The sequence below is a fragment of the Gavia stellata genome, chromosome 1 (genome assembly GCF_030936135.1).
Source record: "Gavia stellata isolate bGavSte3 chromosome 1, bGavSte3.hap2, whole genome shotgun sequence".
In the NCBI taxonomy this organism is placed as follows: domain Eukaryota; kingdom Metazoa; phylum Chordata; class Aves; order Gaviiformes; family Gaviidae; genus Gavia; species Gavia stellata.
Genome location: NC_082594.1, coordinates 87,172,678 through 87,190,738, shown reverse-complemented (window position 1 = coordinate 87,190,738; position 18,061 = coordinate 87,172,678). Strand labels below are relative to the sequence as shown.

At 37.8% G+C, this 18,061-nt stretch overlaps 1 protein-coding gene across 4 annotated transcripts in view; it reads right to left on the bottom strand.

The window, feature by feature from the left end:
• Positions 1 to 18,061, bottom strand: part of CNKSR2 (connector enhancer of kinase suppressor of Ras 2) — a 217,930-nt gene that overhangs the window by 145,999 nt on the left and 53,870 nt on the right. For all 4 annotated transcript variants that reach the window (XM_059824755.1, XM_059824762.1, XM_059824768.1 and 1 more), the window contains exon 4: positions 10,499 to 10,586. In XM_059824755.1, the coding sequence (XP_059680738.1) occupies positions 10,499 to 10,586 (88 nt within the window). The remainder of the gene's footprint in view (positions 1 to 10,498; positions 10,587 to 18,061) is intronic.

The window sequence follows — 18,061 nt, the reverse complement described above, 5'->3', positions numbered from 1 at the left end:
TTTGAAGTCACGCAAAATGTTCTAAACTATGTAACTCCAGCTCTCTGCTTGTAACAAAAATAACGAATTACATGATTGCTAAAAGAGGGTTCAGACTCTCGTGCATTTGCCAAACCTTTGGTATAAAATCTCTCTTGAGCAATGTAGCCATTGGTTGGAATTAAGCCAAGCCATCCTTTAAATCCCTTTGCTTCTCAAATTGATTAAAACTGTAACTGAATCCTTTAATACCGCTATATGTCAAATGGATGGTCTGTCAGTCTTGCTACTTAGCAACAATTAGAAATAATTAACTTGAGAATGCTCAGATCATAACTCCCAGTCCCTTCAGCCTCAGCACTGCACCACCAAAAAATAAGTTGTTCTGGCTTCAAGGAGCCCACTCTGGGCCCATTCAAGTGTCACTAGCTTTAGGGAATTTATGGCATTGGCTCTAGAAAGGCTCATTTGGTTGGAATTCAGCCCAATTCAGCTACGACTAGAGAGCCACAAGACTGAGGTTTGTTGGAGTCATCACTGAGGGTTCTCACAGAAGTTCTCAAAACAATGACAAAGTCTAAGCTTTGTCAACACATGAAAAAGGCAAAAGTTTTATAGCTTTCATAGTACCTCCATTTATTATTACCCTTCATTGGTTTTTTTGGACTAAGACAGGAGTACTTAATTTCCAAACAGGTACAAGGGTAAGACAGGTTGAGTCAATTTAGCCTTTCAATAATTAGAAAATGCATGGACCATATATCTAATACAGCTGATGGCAGGCTTAAACAATGACAGCTTTGAAACAATAAACTTGATCGATATAATATAGGCTATGGCAAAATACTGTGTTCTGTACAGCATGACAAATAGAAAACTGAAGGATATTAGGGAACTCTGCTCAGACTGTGATTTACAGGTATGTCTGGTAATTACTGGAATAATAAAATATAAATTGGCAGACATACAGATCTGTTTAACCCCCTCTTCTCAAACCCCACTCCCAAAAAACAAGAAGCAAAACCACTCTTAAAATACCCCTAAAGCTACAGAAGCTGGCAAGCAGGTAACAGTCCTCTGGCAACAGGCAAAGAGTTAAGAACATGACACAGGCAGAGGCTCCCTGAAGTGCTTTACCACATCTTTGATTTTAAGAGGTCTAGCAGGACTTTGGATACAAAAGATGTGGGCCTTGGGGACAGTGACAATTACAAATGTTTGGAACAGAGAGAGGGGAAAAGGAAATACCTCTTTCCTGTCTCACTACCTAAAATGCAGCAGCAAGCTCCTCTTAAGCTATGAAACAACCCAGTGCTGGCATAGGTAATCCTCGGCTGCTGCCATCAAAATGAATTTTTAAAATTACATAGCCATTTTTAAAAACCTATGTTGTATTTCTAAGTGGACTTCCCAGAATATGTGCTCTCCCTGACTTTCTTCCCACTGAGCTGCTCCAAAAGAGTCTCCCATCGTGGCTGCTCCTCATCCTTCTGACTGCCACAGTCCCAGGGAGCTCTATCCTCAACTCTCCCCTTTTCTGCAACCTCTTCCCTATTGCTCAGCAGCCTCCTAAAATCATGCTGCTTTAATTATCATCTCTGTGCGAATGAGTCACAGATCTCTCATCCCTTCTGTTCACATTCGCAGTTCAGAATCTCCTCCTGGATATTTGCCACCAGCCCTAACGCAGTATGCTGAAAAGCTGAAATCATGTTTCTTCCCAAAACCACCCTACCCTGCCCCTTCTTTCCCTATCTCTGTCAACAACTCCACCACCTTATGTCCCACAAGCTCACAACCTGGGTGCCATTTTCAACTCCTCTTCCCACACAAATGCTGTCAATTTTCATCCCACTGCAGTTCAGAAATATTTGCTTTCTTTCCCACTTAGGCTACAATTATTCAATCCCTGCAGTTTCTTGACACTGGGTGTATGGCATCCTCACTCTATTATTATTCTCTGCCCCTCTACACTAAAGCCAGAGCTCGCCTCTATCTGCAGCAACCTACTCTGTCCTCCCCCATTGGAAACATGCGTAAGAACCGATGGAGATGGGAGAAAACAGAATGGTGAGCACACGCCATTTAAGATACTAAGGGATGAGGAAAAAAAAAAATCTCTATTGTGAAAAATATAATGCAAGCTATTAAATAAATGCTACATAAAAGGACATTTCCTACGCAACCTACACAAATGCTTATAAAAGTCTAGAGCCTTTCCCTGAATATTTAATGAACCTGCAGTTCTCTAAGTTCATAACCCTTGTGTACAAATTACTACTAATTACCCAGCTAACTGAGTACAAAGAATTACCTTAATTTTATTTAAACAATCTGTGTGGAGTGGCACCTGTCACCATAGTAACAGAATACTTCATGTAAAAATTTAACACAACTTACATAAATCTCCCACAGATCAAGAAACTACTGGGAAAAAATTGCTTGCAGATGCAATGTGTACACTAAGCTCTTCTCTTCTGTCTTTCTGAAGTCATTTTCCATTTCCAATTATTTCTACCCTCCTTTCTGTAAAAGACATCATCTTGCTTTCCTTTGGGATCTGGTCACACATTAGTTCTTAATTTGCATATGGAGAGTAACACTCCTTCCTGCTATGCTGTTTCTAACATGAGCTGGTATACCATTAGGTCAGAAACCATAGGAAGTCTTTTAGCACCAACTAAAATCACACCGATACTTGCTCACATATCCTGCTAGAATCTAAGTGCTTATGTGGTCTAAATTGAATTTGAGCTCTTAGGGTGATTTCTTTATGCAGCAACATTCTCAGCAGGTAAAAATAAAATCCACTGAAACTATCAATAGATGAGAGGTTGGAAATGAGGCAAAAATGTTCCATCCAAAGGAGAAAAAACCAAGTCAAAACACCCTTTTTTCCACACCTCTAATTCAGAAAAATACATATCATACATTCAAAACTAAATCTTTTATTACTGACATGCAAAATAGAGTATGTAGCACGATGTGTTGTGCAGTTCTTAAGTTTTCAGTGTCGCTTCCAAGACCATTTAGAGGTAAGTAACTTCTTAATTTTTCACTTCTGCTTTTCCTCTAGTACTGTCATGAAAAAGAATTCTGGTTTATAAAACACAATTGCAACAATAAATTTCACGTTTCATATAGTGCCTAGGTGGTTATTCTGCCAACAGAGGAAATAAAATTAAATCGAACTCGAGAAAAAGTAATGATATTTAGGTAGATGGCATTTCAGGCTCAGCTATAACTTGAATGTTTCATATTACATCATCTGAAATTCTTGAGGTATTTTTAACAGATTTAAGGAAACAAACACACACATGCCTCACATTATATTCCTGAAATAAAGATTGACCCTACACTTTTTCATACTCAAGGCTTCTGCCAGCTACCTAGCAATACATAGTTTCTGTAATTCACCATACTGAAGACTTGCTTTGCTGCACCTGGATACAGAGACTATACTGTCTCTGGAAAGGGCAATCAGTTTCCAAAGTAAAAGAAAAGCAGAGTTCCAGTCTTCACTTCTATTGATACAAACAACATAATCTTAATCCATCATCATTAATGATTAAATTTAGCATTTATAAAGAATTGCACCAGAAGCATGGCATATCCTCTGTCTGCTTCTATTCAAATGGAACCTGTGATGCCACTCAACATGCACTGACAGAGTGCCCACAACAATCAGTTTAGGAAAAAAAGGTTTTATTTAAAGGAAACATATGAGATACTAAAACACATTTTTCCCCCAGTCTACAGTCCCTGTCTCTTTCACCATCACATCACACCATCATCTACCCAGGCTCCTTTTCTTGGAAAAATTTAACAGCTGCATGGGTTTACCAACATATGCTCCATCAAAAAGACTACTCTCTTTTCCACGAATTATTCTGCTTTGTTTCATTTTTCCCCATGTTCAGAGGCTGTCAATCATTAATCTGGAAGAAAAACAACCAAACAAAAAAACAAAACAAACAAGCCAACACCAATCCATTTTTGCTTTCTGGTCACTAAGCTTCTTATGTACTCAGCAATCTTTTGGGGTCTTTTGGGGATCATTTTTTTTCTTCTTCCATCCACAAGGAAAATAAACTACTTTTTCTAAGAATGGAAAAGAAAACACAGCTAACAAATTCACAGGACTTTACAGGGTGGGTTTTTATTAAAGCATGCAGTGGCTTCATAAGCTACTTTGAAAATGTTCCATCACAGACTACACAAGTTTAGGAAAAAACCTCTTTACAGCATATAACTTAATGACACCTAATGAGGCATCAAATTATTTCTAGTAGTGGTTCAAATCCCTATAGATTATTATTGATGTTTCAACCTTTGAGCTATTCCGTGCCTAATCCCATTTCAAGAAAGACTCCAAAACTTAAATCAAATGACAACAATATATCTAGAAGAAAGCCATTTCAAGGGGAAAAAAAGTATAATAAAATAGCAGAAATAAACTACCAGAATCAGAAAAAGGCATCAATGTTAAGCATCTTAAGCACTTTTTACATTATATTAAGTGACATCTGAAATTTTCCGTAGAAGCGTGCTATAAATAAGCTACTCTACTATGAAAATGAGAACATTGCTGAAGAGCATAAATTGAAACTACTTTGATATAGCTTCTTGTAAACAAAAAAAGTTTCATATTTCCAACAATCCTTTAAATTCTATTTTACCTTATACATTATACATTGATATCTAAATATGAAGAAAACAAATGCACAAGATAATATGTATCCTGAAACACCACTATTTCTGAGCACTGCTTTAAACCTTATGCAACAGAAAATCTTGCATAATAGCAGGACTTCAAGGATAAAAGGTGAGTCTAAATTTCTGTCAATGTTACTCGCAATGGAGTTATAACACTTTCATATAAATACCATTTTGATTCCATGTACTACAAGCAAATATTGCAAGTATTGTTTTCAAGGGGGGATTTTTGTTCTATTTTTAGCTTTTCACCACATCTATTTAACTACCCACTTGTACACTTACCCTACTACTTGTACACTTATCAGAAACTGGGCATTTTATATGAACAGTGTACTATGCATATATATATATATACACACACACACTTTAAATTCCAAGAATGGGGCCTCCTCGTTATTTTTATTTAAAAAGGGAGAAGGGAGGGGATTATTACCACGGTAGGTTAACAAAGATTTTCCTGCAAGCATTTGGTAATAAAGTTGGGGTGGAAGGAATAATGTTGAAAATTTAATTTAAAAACTGTAAAATTTAATACATAACTGTTTCCATCAAACACACGTTGCTTTGAAAATCCTAACAATTTGGAAGCACTAAGCAGCTTTAATGAGGAACCAATCAAACATTCACACCACTAAACTATGAAATCCAGTTTATTAGCTAAAGATAACTGAGGTAATTAGCTAGTTGGTATGACCTAAAATTCAAAATTTTAAACCTATATTTAGCAAGTCCTTAAAGTCCTTAATAACTAGGACTTAAAAACAGAAGTGAGGAATTGTGATAGAAAAGACTATATGAGAGATACTTTGTAACAACAGTACTAAGGATATTAATTATTATTCTCCATTCACATATTTGATATTGTCCTTATGAAATGAATAAAGCCATTTTATATTATTGCATTTGGATTCTGAGTCAGGGTGGGGGGCTGAGGGAGTAAATTCCCTTTTTATCCTTTAAACTGGAAAACAAGCCTGCACTTAGTTTCAGTGAGACTTAATATTTGAAACATTTATCATATAAGTTACAGCCATTTGATTATGAATAAAAGCAGTATCATAGAAAAAAATAGTGCATTACTCAAGAAATAATTTGTGATCCTTTTCAATATCTTTTATCTGAAACATAGTAATGGCTAGAAGCCCAACAAAGATTACCCTTCTAGCATGGGAATCGAGTCCACTGGGGCATGGAGTATATAGACACTTACTTTTTCAAATCTCAAAACATCTTTAAATGGGGAATAAGCTCCAATTCACTCAGCTGAGGCAGTGCACAGGGCACTTCTGCATGTGCTCTATGTGAGGGCTTTTAGCTCAAAATCCCAGATGCCTATATGTCCAGACAGAGCTTTTGTGGATGGTTGTCTTGGTCTTCCCTAGCTATCTTCCATCCTGGCCATCACCTCCCAAATTGCATCACTCTAGTTCTCACCCCTGTCATCCGAAATCTGAGTTTACCTCCAAATGTTGCTGTGAAACAGATGAAGTCAGAAGTATGTTCTGTGACAACAGTGCAAGGCAGACCCACATCAGCCAAGTGAATGTTCTCTACCCCTGTAACACAGAATTGCTTCCACTGCATAGTCCCTCTTCAAAAAAGTGTTTAGGCAGAGCAGTAATTGCAGTGAAGCTTTTATAAAGGAGTATTTACAGGCCTACAGCTATGCTTCTGTTGGAGCATCTTGCTAAGTAAATCCCACAAGACATTAAAGCTGTGAGATAAATACCAGTGGTTTTAAAACTAAATAAACACAGCAAATCATTGTGAAAGCTGATTAAGGAAAGTAAAAAACATGTGACAAGTGCTACTAATGATCACTACTAAACAACAATAACAAGAACTACAGTGTTCAGCAGTAAAGTTTCTTTAAATATCTGTTAACTTACAAAGTCAATAAAAAATTTAGACTTTTCAGATATTCCCAAGATTTCCAGGGTTTTAATTCTAAAGAAGAAAGCTTCTTTAGTGAAACCCTAATGGGTTCCTGAGGAATAAGAGCACTGAGAATGATAATAAAAGCTACCTACAGATTGCCTAAGAAAGCAATAAATCTTCTATTCCTTACAGTTATCATTGTAGCTACCTTTCTAAAACAAAACAAGCACACTTAAAAGGACCAGTTCCTGGCACTCTCTGAAGCTGAACACCCCAACTAAGTAGGTCAATAGCAACACTTCCATGAATGCGATAAAGACAAGGAGTCACTCATGTTCTTCCTTATATGCATTTGTGACTGGAACAATTCTGACGACACAAATCTAAATTAATGAATGAAACAAAAGGCAAAAAAGCACAACCCAAAACAATCTCACCCCCACCCCCAACCTGTACACTCATATCCCTTTAACACCAATCTTGTACCATTAAGAAAGAAGAGGCTTTTTTTACTTATTGCAGTGTAAACAGGGAGTACAGATAATGCTCAGCCTCCGATTCCTATGGGGACGGTCTAAGTAGGCAGACAGGTGTAAGAGAGAAAGGCAGAAAGTGCAAGGGAATGGTAGCAAGAATCGTAAGTCTCATGCAATTGTTTGTTATTTAAATACTTTTCTTTTCCCTCCAGTGTTCTGCTGCAAGGAAAGAGTTGATTATAAAATGAAACAAGAATGAAAGCCCTGAATTAAATACACCATCAGCAAGGAGGACAGTATTAAGAGTGAAAATCTGCAGGAAGTGCCTATGAAATAATATCCTAAAGTCCTAAGGGGGAGAAAAAGAATCTTGAAGTCAAAATAAAACAGCTGCATAGAATCAGATGATTAGTGTGAATGCAAAGCAGGTTACAATAATAACTTTAAGTGCTCTGCGAGACCTGCTTCCACTGGCAAATATCCACTGCATGCTGGCCTGTTAGTTGGTTCTTGGGCAATGTGCAACACACACAGAAGATGAAACTGTTAAAACAACGTATGTGCCATTCTGCATTTTATTCCATAGTCTGTCTCTAAGTAGGTATTATAATTCCAACTTCTCTAATTATTTAAAGCTTAAAGCACAGACACTCAATAGATTTTCTTGGACTTCATACTTATAAGAGAGAGCAGTAATTCTGTCATTTTTTCTTCATTATCCATTTAGCACTCATAACAGGGTGGGGCAGGGGGAACCCAACAACACTTAATTCTGTGAAGAAACACTGACATAACAATTAGCCTCAAAAAATGTGCAAAATAATTCAAGCAAGCCAGCTTAATTTTAGTTTTTCCCCTCCACCTCGACTAAAGAATAATTTTTGGTTGATAAATCTGAAGGTTGGTTGTAACTTAAACAACACAAAAAAAACAGTTTTCAATTCTGCCAGTGCTCAGTTACTGAGGTGAACACTGGAGTTCTTTTTTTAAATTGTACGAATGTCTTAAAAAAAGTCAAAGGTATAAGAAAATGTAGAGACTGTATATTTTTTTAATAAGCCATTAAGCTTTATAAAAATCTGTTGTTACTTACTGTTACAAGAACAATAACATCACCTTCTGTAGGTCTTTCAAACAAAAGAATTTTTTTTTAAATTCTTGTAAGTTAGTGAAGTACTGTAAAGTACTTTGCATACAAAAGAAAATGGATTCTGAGACAGAAAAAACACCTGATAAAGTGATAGTGAAACATTCGATTTACAGCCTTAAGAGAGCACAATGAGGATTTTCAGTGTGTTCAGTGATCATATAAAAGAAAAGCTCAGCGAAGACATTTTGAAATGCTGCACTGGAAAGCATTTGTTTTAAGTAGAGATCAAACCACATATGTTTGGGACTAGTAATGGAATTTTTCATTATCATTCTTCTGACTACAGCCCAATTCAGTTTCTGAGCATGCTTAAATTTAGGCACATAAATGCTCCTTTTGACTTCAAAGTATGGATTCGTGTACTGAACTGCTTCCTGATTGGGGAATCATGTCAGTTTTGGCAAAGATAAAACTGCTTTTCTCCAAAGGTACTAAATAGTAACATTTGCTCTCATTCACACCAAAAAATATACATAGAGAAATATTTACCTATACCACAGCGAATTAGCAGCATCATGGATAGGGATGAATTTGTAAGAAAATGAACTCATATTGAGCTAATTCCTGGTAAATATTGCAGCAGTTGATATTTTACCCACTTTCTCACTAATAGCGGACACATGAAAATGGATCAGGTGGCTCTTCCCCTCAATTAAAAAACTGGACAGTGATGCACAGCTACTTCTGTGGAAAATGACCAGTTTGTCCAAGGGGAAGCGATGCCTCCCGTGCCTCCTTTTCCCAGAGTACCGAACCCTTCTCACAGCTCAACAAGGGAACAACAAGCCACAGGACAACAGGTAAAAACATGCATTGTGCAAAAGGCAGTCAAGAACACCAAGGCCTGTGCTCTTCTTCCACAGTCACCACTGCTGGCACCTCCGTCCCCGTTTGAGGCAGGGTGATGACGAGAAGCCCGGTGGGGAGCAGGGGACAGCTGAAGGACAGGACCGGCTGGGCACCCCTTGGCCCTCGGGCCTGGGAAGCAAACAGGCACCCTCACTGTGCGGCCTGTGGAGAGGGAACAGCCCATGCTCCCACACATAATTGAGGGGAAATGATTATTAATAACAACATAGAAAAGTGAGAAACTTTCGTTTCCCAAGCTTGAACACATGGGACTAGCAATACCGCTCTTCTCCAATTCAGGTGGGAGGTAAACGCAGCTAATCATCAGTGTAGCACACATTTATGAAAGGGTCACAGAAAAATGCATTTCTATTATAAAAGGGAGAGTATCATCATACAAAGTCATGCCAAGAGGCCACAGGAGAAGTTTAGCTTTGCTCAGTCTGGAATGATGCTTCTGAAAACCAGAAAAAGTCTTGTCAGTGCTCCTACCTAGCCCACTCTCTCACTTTTTTTCCACTTCACCTTCTCAAGTGCAAACACTCCCTAGAACTTCTGCTTGGCAGCAGCGGTCCCTTCCCTCTGCTGTTGCTGAACCGCCAGAAGAGGCAACCCTCTCTGGACCCTTTTCCTTTCATGTGATGGGCACTGCAGCACCACATGGTCAACTGATGGTATAAGATAGTACCAAGACCCTTCACAGTCATCAGTAGCAGACAGGTCTCAGAAAAGCATGCATCAGGGTAAATGATAATGCTCAACTGGGTAGAACTACTTTAATTTCCCAGGTTATTTCTACAGAAATTGGTATCAACATTAGTTTGAAGTTGCAGCAAAAGACACTTTTCTGTTCCAGCAGAAAAACAGGCAAAGATAGGGACAGACCTAAACCACACATAGGGAAGTAACAGAAGGGTGGGGAGGGTTCTCTAGATTGCACTCCCAAATGAAACCCATTAAGCAAGTGCTTCTCAGTACCTACTTCCGGATTTCTTGAAAGTAGGATGTACAAAAAGTATTCTAGCCTCATGGAGACCTGGGTCATCTTAACAGGTATCTAGATGATACGAATTGTATGAAAGAGCAGATGACTAAAGTCCAATACCTACAGACCTTTTAAACTAGACAGTTAATAAAAAATTAAAGATACAATAAATTAAATATGCAAATTATCAAGTATATTTCATAAATTTATAGTGATGATATTAGACTAGGGAACCCACGATGAATGTTACCACTGAGATATGCAGAGGCATATATACAGCACAACACAAACTAGCATTACAAAACCAGGAAGTAGAATTTTTATAAAGCATTTACAAACTACTAGTATTCCCTTAGTTTTGTTATGCAGTGATATAGACAGAGTAATACAAAATTGTGTGAAGAAGGTAATGATCGTTTACAATTTAGAAAAAAAATAATTGCTAAGCAGATGGTCTCATACCTGTTGTACTATTGTTGTTAGTTCCAGACAGAGCTGTATGACATTATTTCTTGTTACTGAGTAATCTGTGACAGCAGCAAAAGGTGATCTAAAAAAAAAAAGAAAAAGATGTTGAATAGTACTAGCATATATCCACTTGCTTCACTGGTGTACAATGCGCTTAATACACATTGTTTCTAGAGATATTAAAATCACACAGAACACCCAAAAGGTACTACTAAAATTTTAAAGTACAGGATGGAAAATGTTCATCTCTCCTTGGTTTTGCAGTTTTTAATTTCTTCTTTAAGAAATTCCATTTATAAAAGCATTATTTCTTACAGCCTTCCAGTTTCCTTTACTCCCCTAGAAAAAGCCCACCTTGCTTTCTGCATTTGTTTGGGAACGCCCAATAAAGGCAACCAGAGGCATCGCTTCCACCTGTGATATGAATGGTGTACAGATGTGAATCAGATCAGAAAAAGCTTTTGGCTGATTCAGTGGGATTCCTAGGACCTGATCTAATATCTGGTAAAAGTACTGGAGGGACTCAAAAGAAGTAAAATCTTTACCCAAATCGGAGAATAGCGTTTAGAGCCAGAGACACATCAATGCTCAGAAGCAGCTGCAAAGGCTAAACTGGAGGCACAACCTAACATCCCCCCCCCCACACTGTGCTACAATCAGAAGTGCTTAGTGAAATGAAAAGTGTAATCCAGCATCTAGAGACGTCACCTACATTTACCGTATACCTTAAAACTTCATGTTAGAATGTTTAAAATGCTTGCTTACCTAAAAGCTTACTTATTTTCTAGGGGCACTGCAAAAATATATTAGGTTAGTGAGCCTGGCAGTCATCTCACTTCTGTACTACAAGTCTGAGTTAAACTATTAACTCAACTTGGCCTATTTTCTATATTAAAGAAGTAGGCAAACACTAGGCAGGACTAGTGCTTTCTCCAAGTGAAGTCAAGATTTTGACTTAATCAGTGTTGTGAATGAGGTTTTTATGGGCATTATTAGCATCGCAAAGATGGCATTTCTCCCTAATATACCTGCTTTAAAGATGTAAAACAAAAAAAGGTGGCAAAGAACCACAAGGATTGTAATGTCTGAATAAATTAACAACAGATCACACAATGTGCCAAGATCTCTAAACAATATTTTAAGTGTGGTTGCCTTTAAATTAATCAGGGTGACTAGTCCCTTCCCCAACTGTCTTCTTTCATCACATCTTAGAGCATACATATTCATATATACACCTTTAAGAGTTTTACAGCACTGGTTGGTATTATGTCTTTAGGGTTAAATGAGGAAGGCAAGTTTCCAGTACAAAGAACTCTGCTATAAGCATGTCCAAATGATAACTACAAATATAGTTCTACTGGTTCTTAATAGGTTTCTAAATTTCTTTTCCATATGCAGAATTACTGAAATTTTAGTGCAGGCAGATTTGAAACTGTCCATTAATAAACTCATGTGAACTTCCCCATCTCCCATTGCTTCTTCTGATGCCCTAATGCCCTCTTTCTTCTCCAGGGCTCCCAATCCAGCCCTGATGGTTCATAAGATAGTATGAACTTTGTGGTGCATACTCAAGTCTAGCAGCTTTAATTTGATGTAATACATCATACAATAACATATACTTTCTGCCTGTATTTTCTAGGGAGAAAAGCAGTACATTCTTTTTAAAATAAAAGTACAGAAATTGGAAGCTAGGCAGAATTTAAGAAACATAAAAGCAACAAGAGAGTGAGGACTTAGTAGACAGCATGTGCGTAAGTTCCAAAAGGTGCCTTACAAAAGCTATTTGACACAGATGTATAATCACAACTCAAAGTCCAAGTTTTATGCAGTATAGGACAGCTGTACAGTAAGTACACACTACAGAAGGCCTACCCACAGACACATGCATAGAGCATTACTGAAGTTCAGGAGACATGTGAGCATATTAAAGGATAAAAGGTAACTGAACTGCTTGGTTATGAACCATAATTGTATTTTAAAAAGTACATTAGCCAGGATGTACAAAAACACTGACATTTTTCCTTTCAAAATTATAACTGTTGAGGTTCTGAAATCTACCTGAGACCTTGATTTAAAAAGGTCATGTTCATTTATGAACCCACTTTTATTGAAGATGAATGGAATCAAGCCAGCAAATGGTAATATTTTACTCTAAGTATGGATGGTAATACAATTTGATCCTCAAGTTACACAACTGGAATCTATTTGACATTTCAAAGCCTCCAGCATTTCTCTAAACAAAATCGCATGGTAGGCTTTGACTTTAATACCGCATCATCTTCCCTCATAGTTTTACAATTTAGTTCGGTTTCATGGTTCATGAGGAAAATAATGACATTTTTACCATCATTGCTCTTAGTGGAGATCATTAAAAATGCCCCAATTAAACTTTGTTGGCTTTAAAGAACAGGCAAAGGTACTGAGACATTACTCATTTTTGTTACACTGAAGTTTACACAGTGAAGATTTGCTGAAAACAGCATGTGAAGCAGGCAGTAAGGGGGTCAGCAGGAGGGAGATGACTACTAAAAATCAGTATCTAATATGTAATATTTTGAAAAGTGCTTCACAACTTAGAAGGATAAGGAGACACGTCCACGTTATATAGACTTTGCTCCTGCAGAAAATGTAAAGGGGTCCTCAAGCTGCCGCCTCTGTAGGTCTCTCTGGCTTATAAACTGACTCCCTCACATCAGTTTGTGCGATGCCTCTCAGGGGTTTTGCTGCAAATTGGACCAGTAAAATTAAAATTCCCTTTCCTCCCCCTCCCTGGTTCAGACCACTTCCCTGGAGCCAATCTGCACACACAACTATACAGCTACTCCTGCATAAGCAGCTGGGGAATTGGTAAGGACAAAAGCCTCTTTAAATGTTTACTACCAAAGGAAATGTATTTTAGTACTACATCCCAAGGCTCAATTTCAACAGTGGAAGTCCAGCAAGACTTAGTATAACAACATGCCAGCAGTTTCAACCAAAGTATCAACAGAAACTTCATTGTAGGTTCCCTGATTGGATTTCATAAAAAACACAGTGTGAAACACCAATCTGACAAAAAAACTGTTCATTAATAATATATCCACTGATTGTAATTTTAATACAGCACAATAGTATTGACTTGCAACAGATGAAACAATATGTATAAATGCAAATAAAGCCTACATACACTACAACTTTTCAACTGGCTGCTAAAATACTTTCCTTCTCAAGACATCAGAAACACACCAAGTAAAAGGAATTCCTTGTTCAATTAGATCACTTCTCTCTGCTTTTTAAAAAGTAATTTCCTTGGCTCGGCTGAGCCATTTCTATCAACTTCCAATTTCTACTCTTTTCTTTCAAAGCCATATCTTTCGCAGTCCCCTGGACCTTTAAGTCTTAGATACCTCTTATGGCTCCAATGAAGCAAAGTCCCTGAGAACAACTGCAATTTTCAAAGCACTGAATTGAACAGCACTCATTTTAAGTTAAACTAGAACTCAAGAACTGCCGTGGACTGGGGCCGTATGTTGCCCCACTTCCTGCTGTGACATAGACCTCAGTGTCCCATTGTCTCACGACTCTCTCTGTCATTTCCAAGACCTTTTTCCACATACATTTCCCTATTCATGGAACTTTTTTTACTCAATTTCTCTTGTAATTCATCTGTTCTTCCTTCAAAACCTCCCTGTGATTCTCTTTCTTTGCAACACCCACATAAAACACCTTTGTAGCTCCACAGAGCACCTGCCTGACCACATGCCCTTTCCATTCATTTCCTCTTCCAGACCTCTGCTGGTTTCTTCTTTCCATTCTTTCACTACCCCTTCCACGCCTGGTATCTTCAGGAAAGGAGATTTATGCAATCAGATCAATACTTCTGCACACACGTGCAGGATGGTTTTGCCCTTGTTCTCACCTTTTCTCCCGCTTTCTCCTTTCCAACAGTTGAAGCCATTAGCCATTTTCAAACCACTTACACAAATGGGTGGGTAATAGGTTCCAAGGATAATTAAGTTCATACATGTTTTGTGATCATGCATGCAGCTGGAAAAGTGGGAGCCTCTTAATTTTTCCACTGTGCGAACCCACACTGTAAGTGTGCACCTTATTAGACACCACGGATTCCAGCGAGATGAAGAGCTTCCAAATATCTCATTCACAGGGAAGAAAAAAAAATTACAATTGGTGCTTACTTTTCTTTTTTTTGTTAAAGTCAATCAACTTCAAGACCCTAATCTATAGGAAATAAGGTTTCCTTAATACCAGGCACGACAGAGCTACTAGTTCTTTTCATGTTTTCTTAAACCGGTGTTCAAGATAAATAATAAAACACCTCTGAAACATGAATTTGTTAATGTATGTGTAATGCAGGCTGTAACACACATGCATGTATGTATATGCTTTTATGAATTGAGACCTAATTAACATGTTTAGCAGTATCAGCATCTTTCAGAATGAAAAAAATTTATATTATCTAACATTAGTTAATTAAGCCACCCTGAAGGATTGGTAGAAAAACCAGCTACATCAATACAGCACAGCTAATTCCCTCACAGAATTAAGAAATAATACGATTCAACAGCTATTAATACTCACAACTACTGATTGAACATGAAGGAAAATCCTTCCCAAACAATTAAAAAATGATGTGTATTGTGAAGGAGATGCATACATTCAGTATTTCTACATTATCAACATTTTCGGCCTCATATGCTTTAGCCTCCTTCATCCTTCTTCTTCCCCTTCGTTAGGGGAAAAACAATATATAGAAATAACTATTTAACTTTTAAAAGTTGCAATTTGGACAAATACAGACTGCTGTTAGTAAAAGCATGGCCCCAAAATAAAAGTTAATCATATTTCACCACTAGTTGTAGTACTGAGTTATTTTATAACAATAGACATTGTGAGGGGTTTAAAACCAATATCATACTTGTTTTAGCATCCTAACAAGGGAAAACATCCTCAGAGCAGTTTGATTAAACATAATAGTCCAAAATCTTTTAAAAAGAGAGATAACCAAATCAGCAATATAACTCGGTCTTCAAAGGTAACACATTAAGCTCAAATAAAAATCTGAATATACAGTATTGTATATATATTCGTGCCAAATCCGCCTAAGATTCATAGTTTTAGGCTTTCATGAAACAAACATTTTATTTGTATTTCTAATGGTACTGCTTTATGCAGAATCAGGAAGGAATGCAGTAAAATTCACACTGGATAAAGGAATTCTTTAAATGAGTGCTCTGTTAAACATTTACAGCTGTTCCAGCAGCACAATACGGTTGTACCACAGCATTCTCAGGTAGCACTTACTGACAGGTTTGGCATACCATTCAAACAAGCATAAAGGGAAATGCATAAAGGAAACAAGATTCACATGTTTAAGACTGAAAATCAATTGACAGGAAGTGCATTATTTGTATGGTGAGTAAAGAATTGCCTAACTCTTTGGTTTCTTTTTGTTTGGGTTTTTATTTGTTTTCCCCCACCATCTTATGTGCAAACCAGATTTACCCTCTCAGGACAAGCAATAACCAAACACAGCTAACAGAACTGTATGAAGTCTCTTATAAAGGAGACTCTAAACCAGTAACACTTTCTTTATAAGTAAAGTAGTTATGGGCTTGCAAACATTCAAGCATAATTTTCCCAATGAATGCTCCTCTTTACTTAAAACTACAAAATAGTCACACCATAAACATCACAAGGCTCATTCACTGAAAACAATGAGACAAAGAAATCCAGCTGAACACATTTTACCTACAGTGGAAGAAAATGTATGCATTGTGTAATGTCACCATGGTGAAAAGAGGGAGATCCATTTTTGAGTGGGGAATGTGTTCTGCTACCACAGTGCTTTCAGACAAAGCAGGCTTAAAGGGCGTGCTGAAGCTGAAGACCTAGAGTTGTTCACACATAAACAAGAGTGTTTACACCATTGCAGGCTGCACTTCTCTGTAGACAGAGCATCACCAGAAAAAGTTTACAGAGCCCACAGTGAGGCTTGGAGGTCCTGTTCTGCTGTCCAGACTCAACCACTGAAGCATTCAAATGTCCTTAACTTTAGGCACAGATTTTAGCTTTACTTAATAGGATTTATGTACACATATAAGTGCTTTGCAGAATATTAGCACATTCAAGCCCATGACAAAAAGACTTGCCCAACGGGTTTTAGAATTACACCCCACCACTCTGAATGGCTCTAAAAGCAGACCTAGACTTGCCAGAAAGGCCTTTTACTTTGAAATTTTACATTTTGTTACTACTGTCAATTTGACCCATATCTTTTATATGACCAACAATTTCTATCGGGGGGCTTTTTGTTCATCTCCTTGTTCCATTTTGTTCATGTCCCACAGACAACAATGGTAAATTAATAAGACTACCACACATTTGTCAGCCTGCTAGCTTTCCTCTGGCCACAGCACTGGAAGTCTGAAATACAAAATCTATCTCCACAAGATCTCTTTGTTCCTACTACTTAGACTTCAGTGTAATCTGCAGCAGCAGTTTAAGTTTTTTATTTCCAAAAGGGGGATAGTGCTACGGTGAAAAACAAGGGATACAGGAGAGTTGCTGTGAAAGACATACTGAATCACTGCCCACACAGACGGCTGAGTCAAACAGTACACTAAAAAAATCCAGTGTTCCCTGAAAAATCCTAATTCATGACCATTAAAATCTGTGACACAACATCAGACGCAAAATGTTGTAGTAGTTATCTCATGGGAAGTTGATTATATTTTCTTAAAGTTTAATTGAAAAATAAACTACTGCATTGTCTTAGTTGTATCTTTAATGAAGACTCAATTAAAGCTCTAAGAACAACCATCCCTTCCTCACTCCTAGTCTGTAAGTCTGCATTTATAGTTTATACAGATATTGTTACTATTTGCTAAGATCCAAAACATTCTTTGTGGTGCTGCACAAGGTATATGGTATGAGGAGTCCTTGCTTCAGATAACTACACTACAGAGTAGGCAGAAGCAGGAAGCCCAGAAGCACAAGTAAGAAATTCTTCTTGCTTAGTGCAGTCAACAGGAAATGCCAATTTCCAGGGTGTTTGGTTGGCAAAGATGACAAAAGCGTGGTGGAGGTGAATGAAGACAACGTATCAAATCAAGAGCAACATGGAAGATGGCACCAGCAGAAGCAAGGGATGCAAACAAGCTGTGTGCTGGCAGAGCAAGGAGACAAGATGGGAAGAGACAGAGCTCATGCAGCTGCCACCAAATGTCACCCCCGGCCAGGTTCCCTAAGGATCCTTCCTCAAAGAGCTTTATAGTTCTTCCCAGTTAAGACTATAGTAATGAGCTCTACCTGTTAAAGCTAGTTGTCCCATGAAAGAAAAACATATGATGTACAATGGGACTTGAAGGTGAAAATGGGGTGCTTAAACGACATCTAAAAGATGCTTTCACTCCTAAAGCTGCCCTCACTTTGCAGCAGCCTCTGACTCATTAGGAGACAAATTCAATACTCAACACTGTGCCAACTTCTGATGAAAATACAGCCTTCTGTCTGTCTGTCAGAACTTTGGTAAGTTCTGGGAGGTAAAAAGTATTAGAT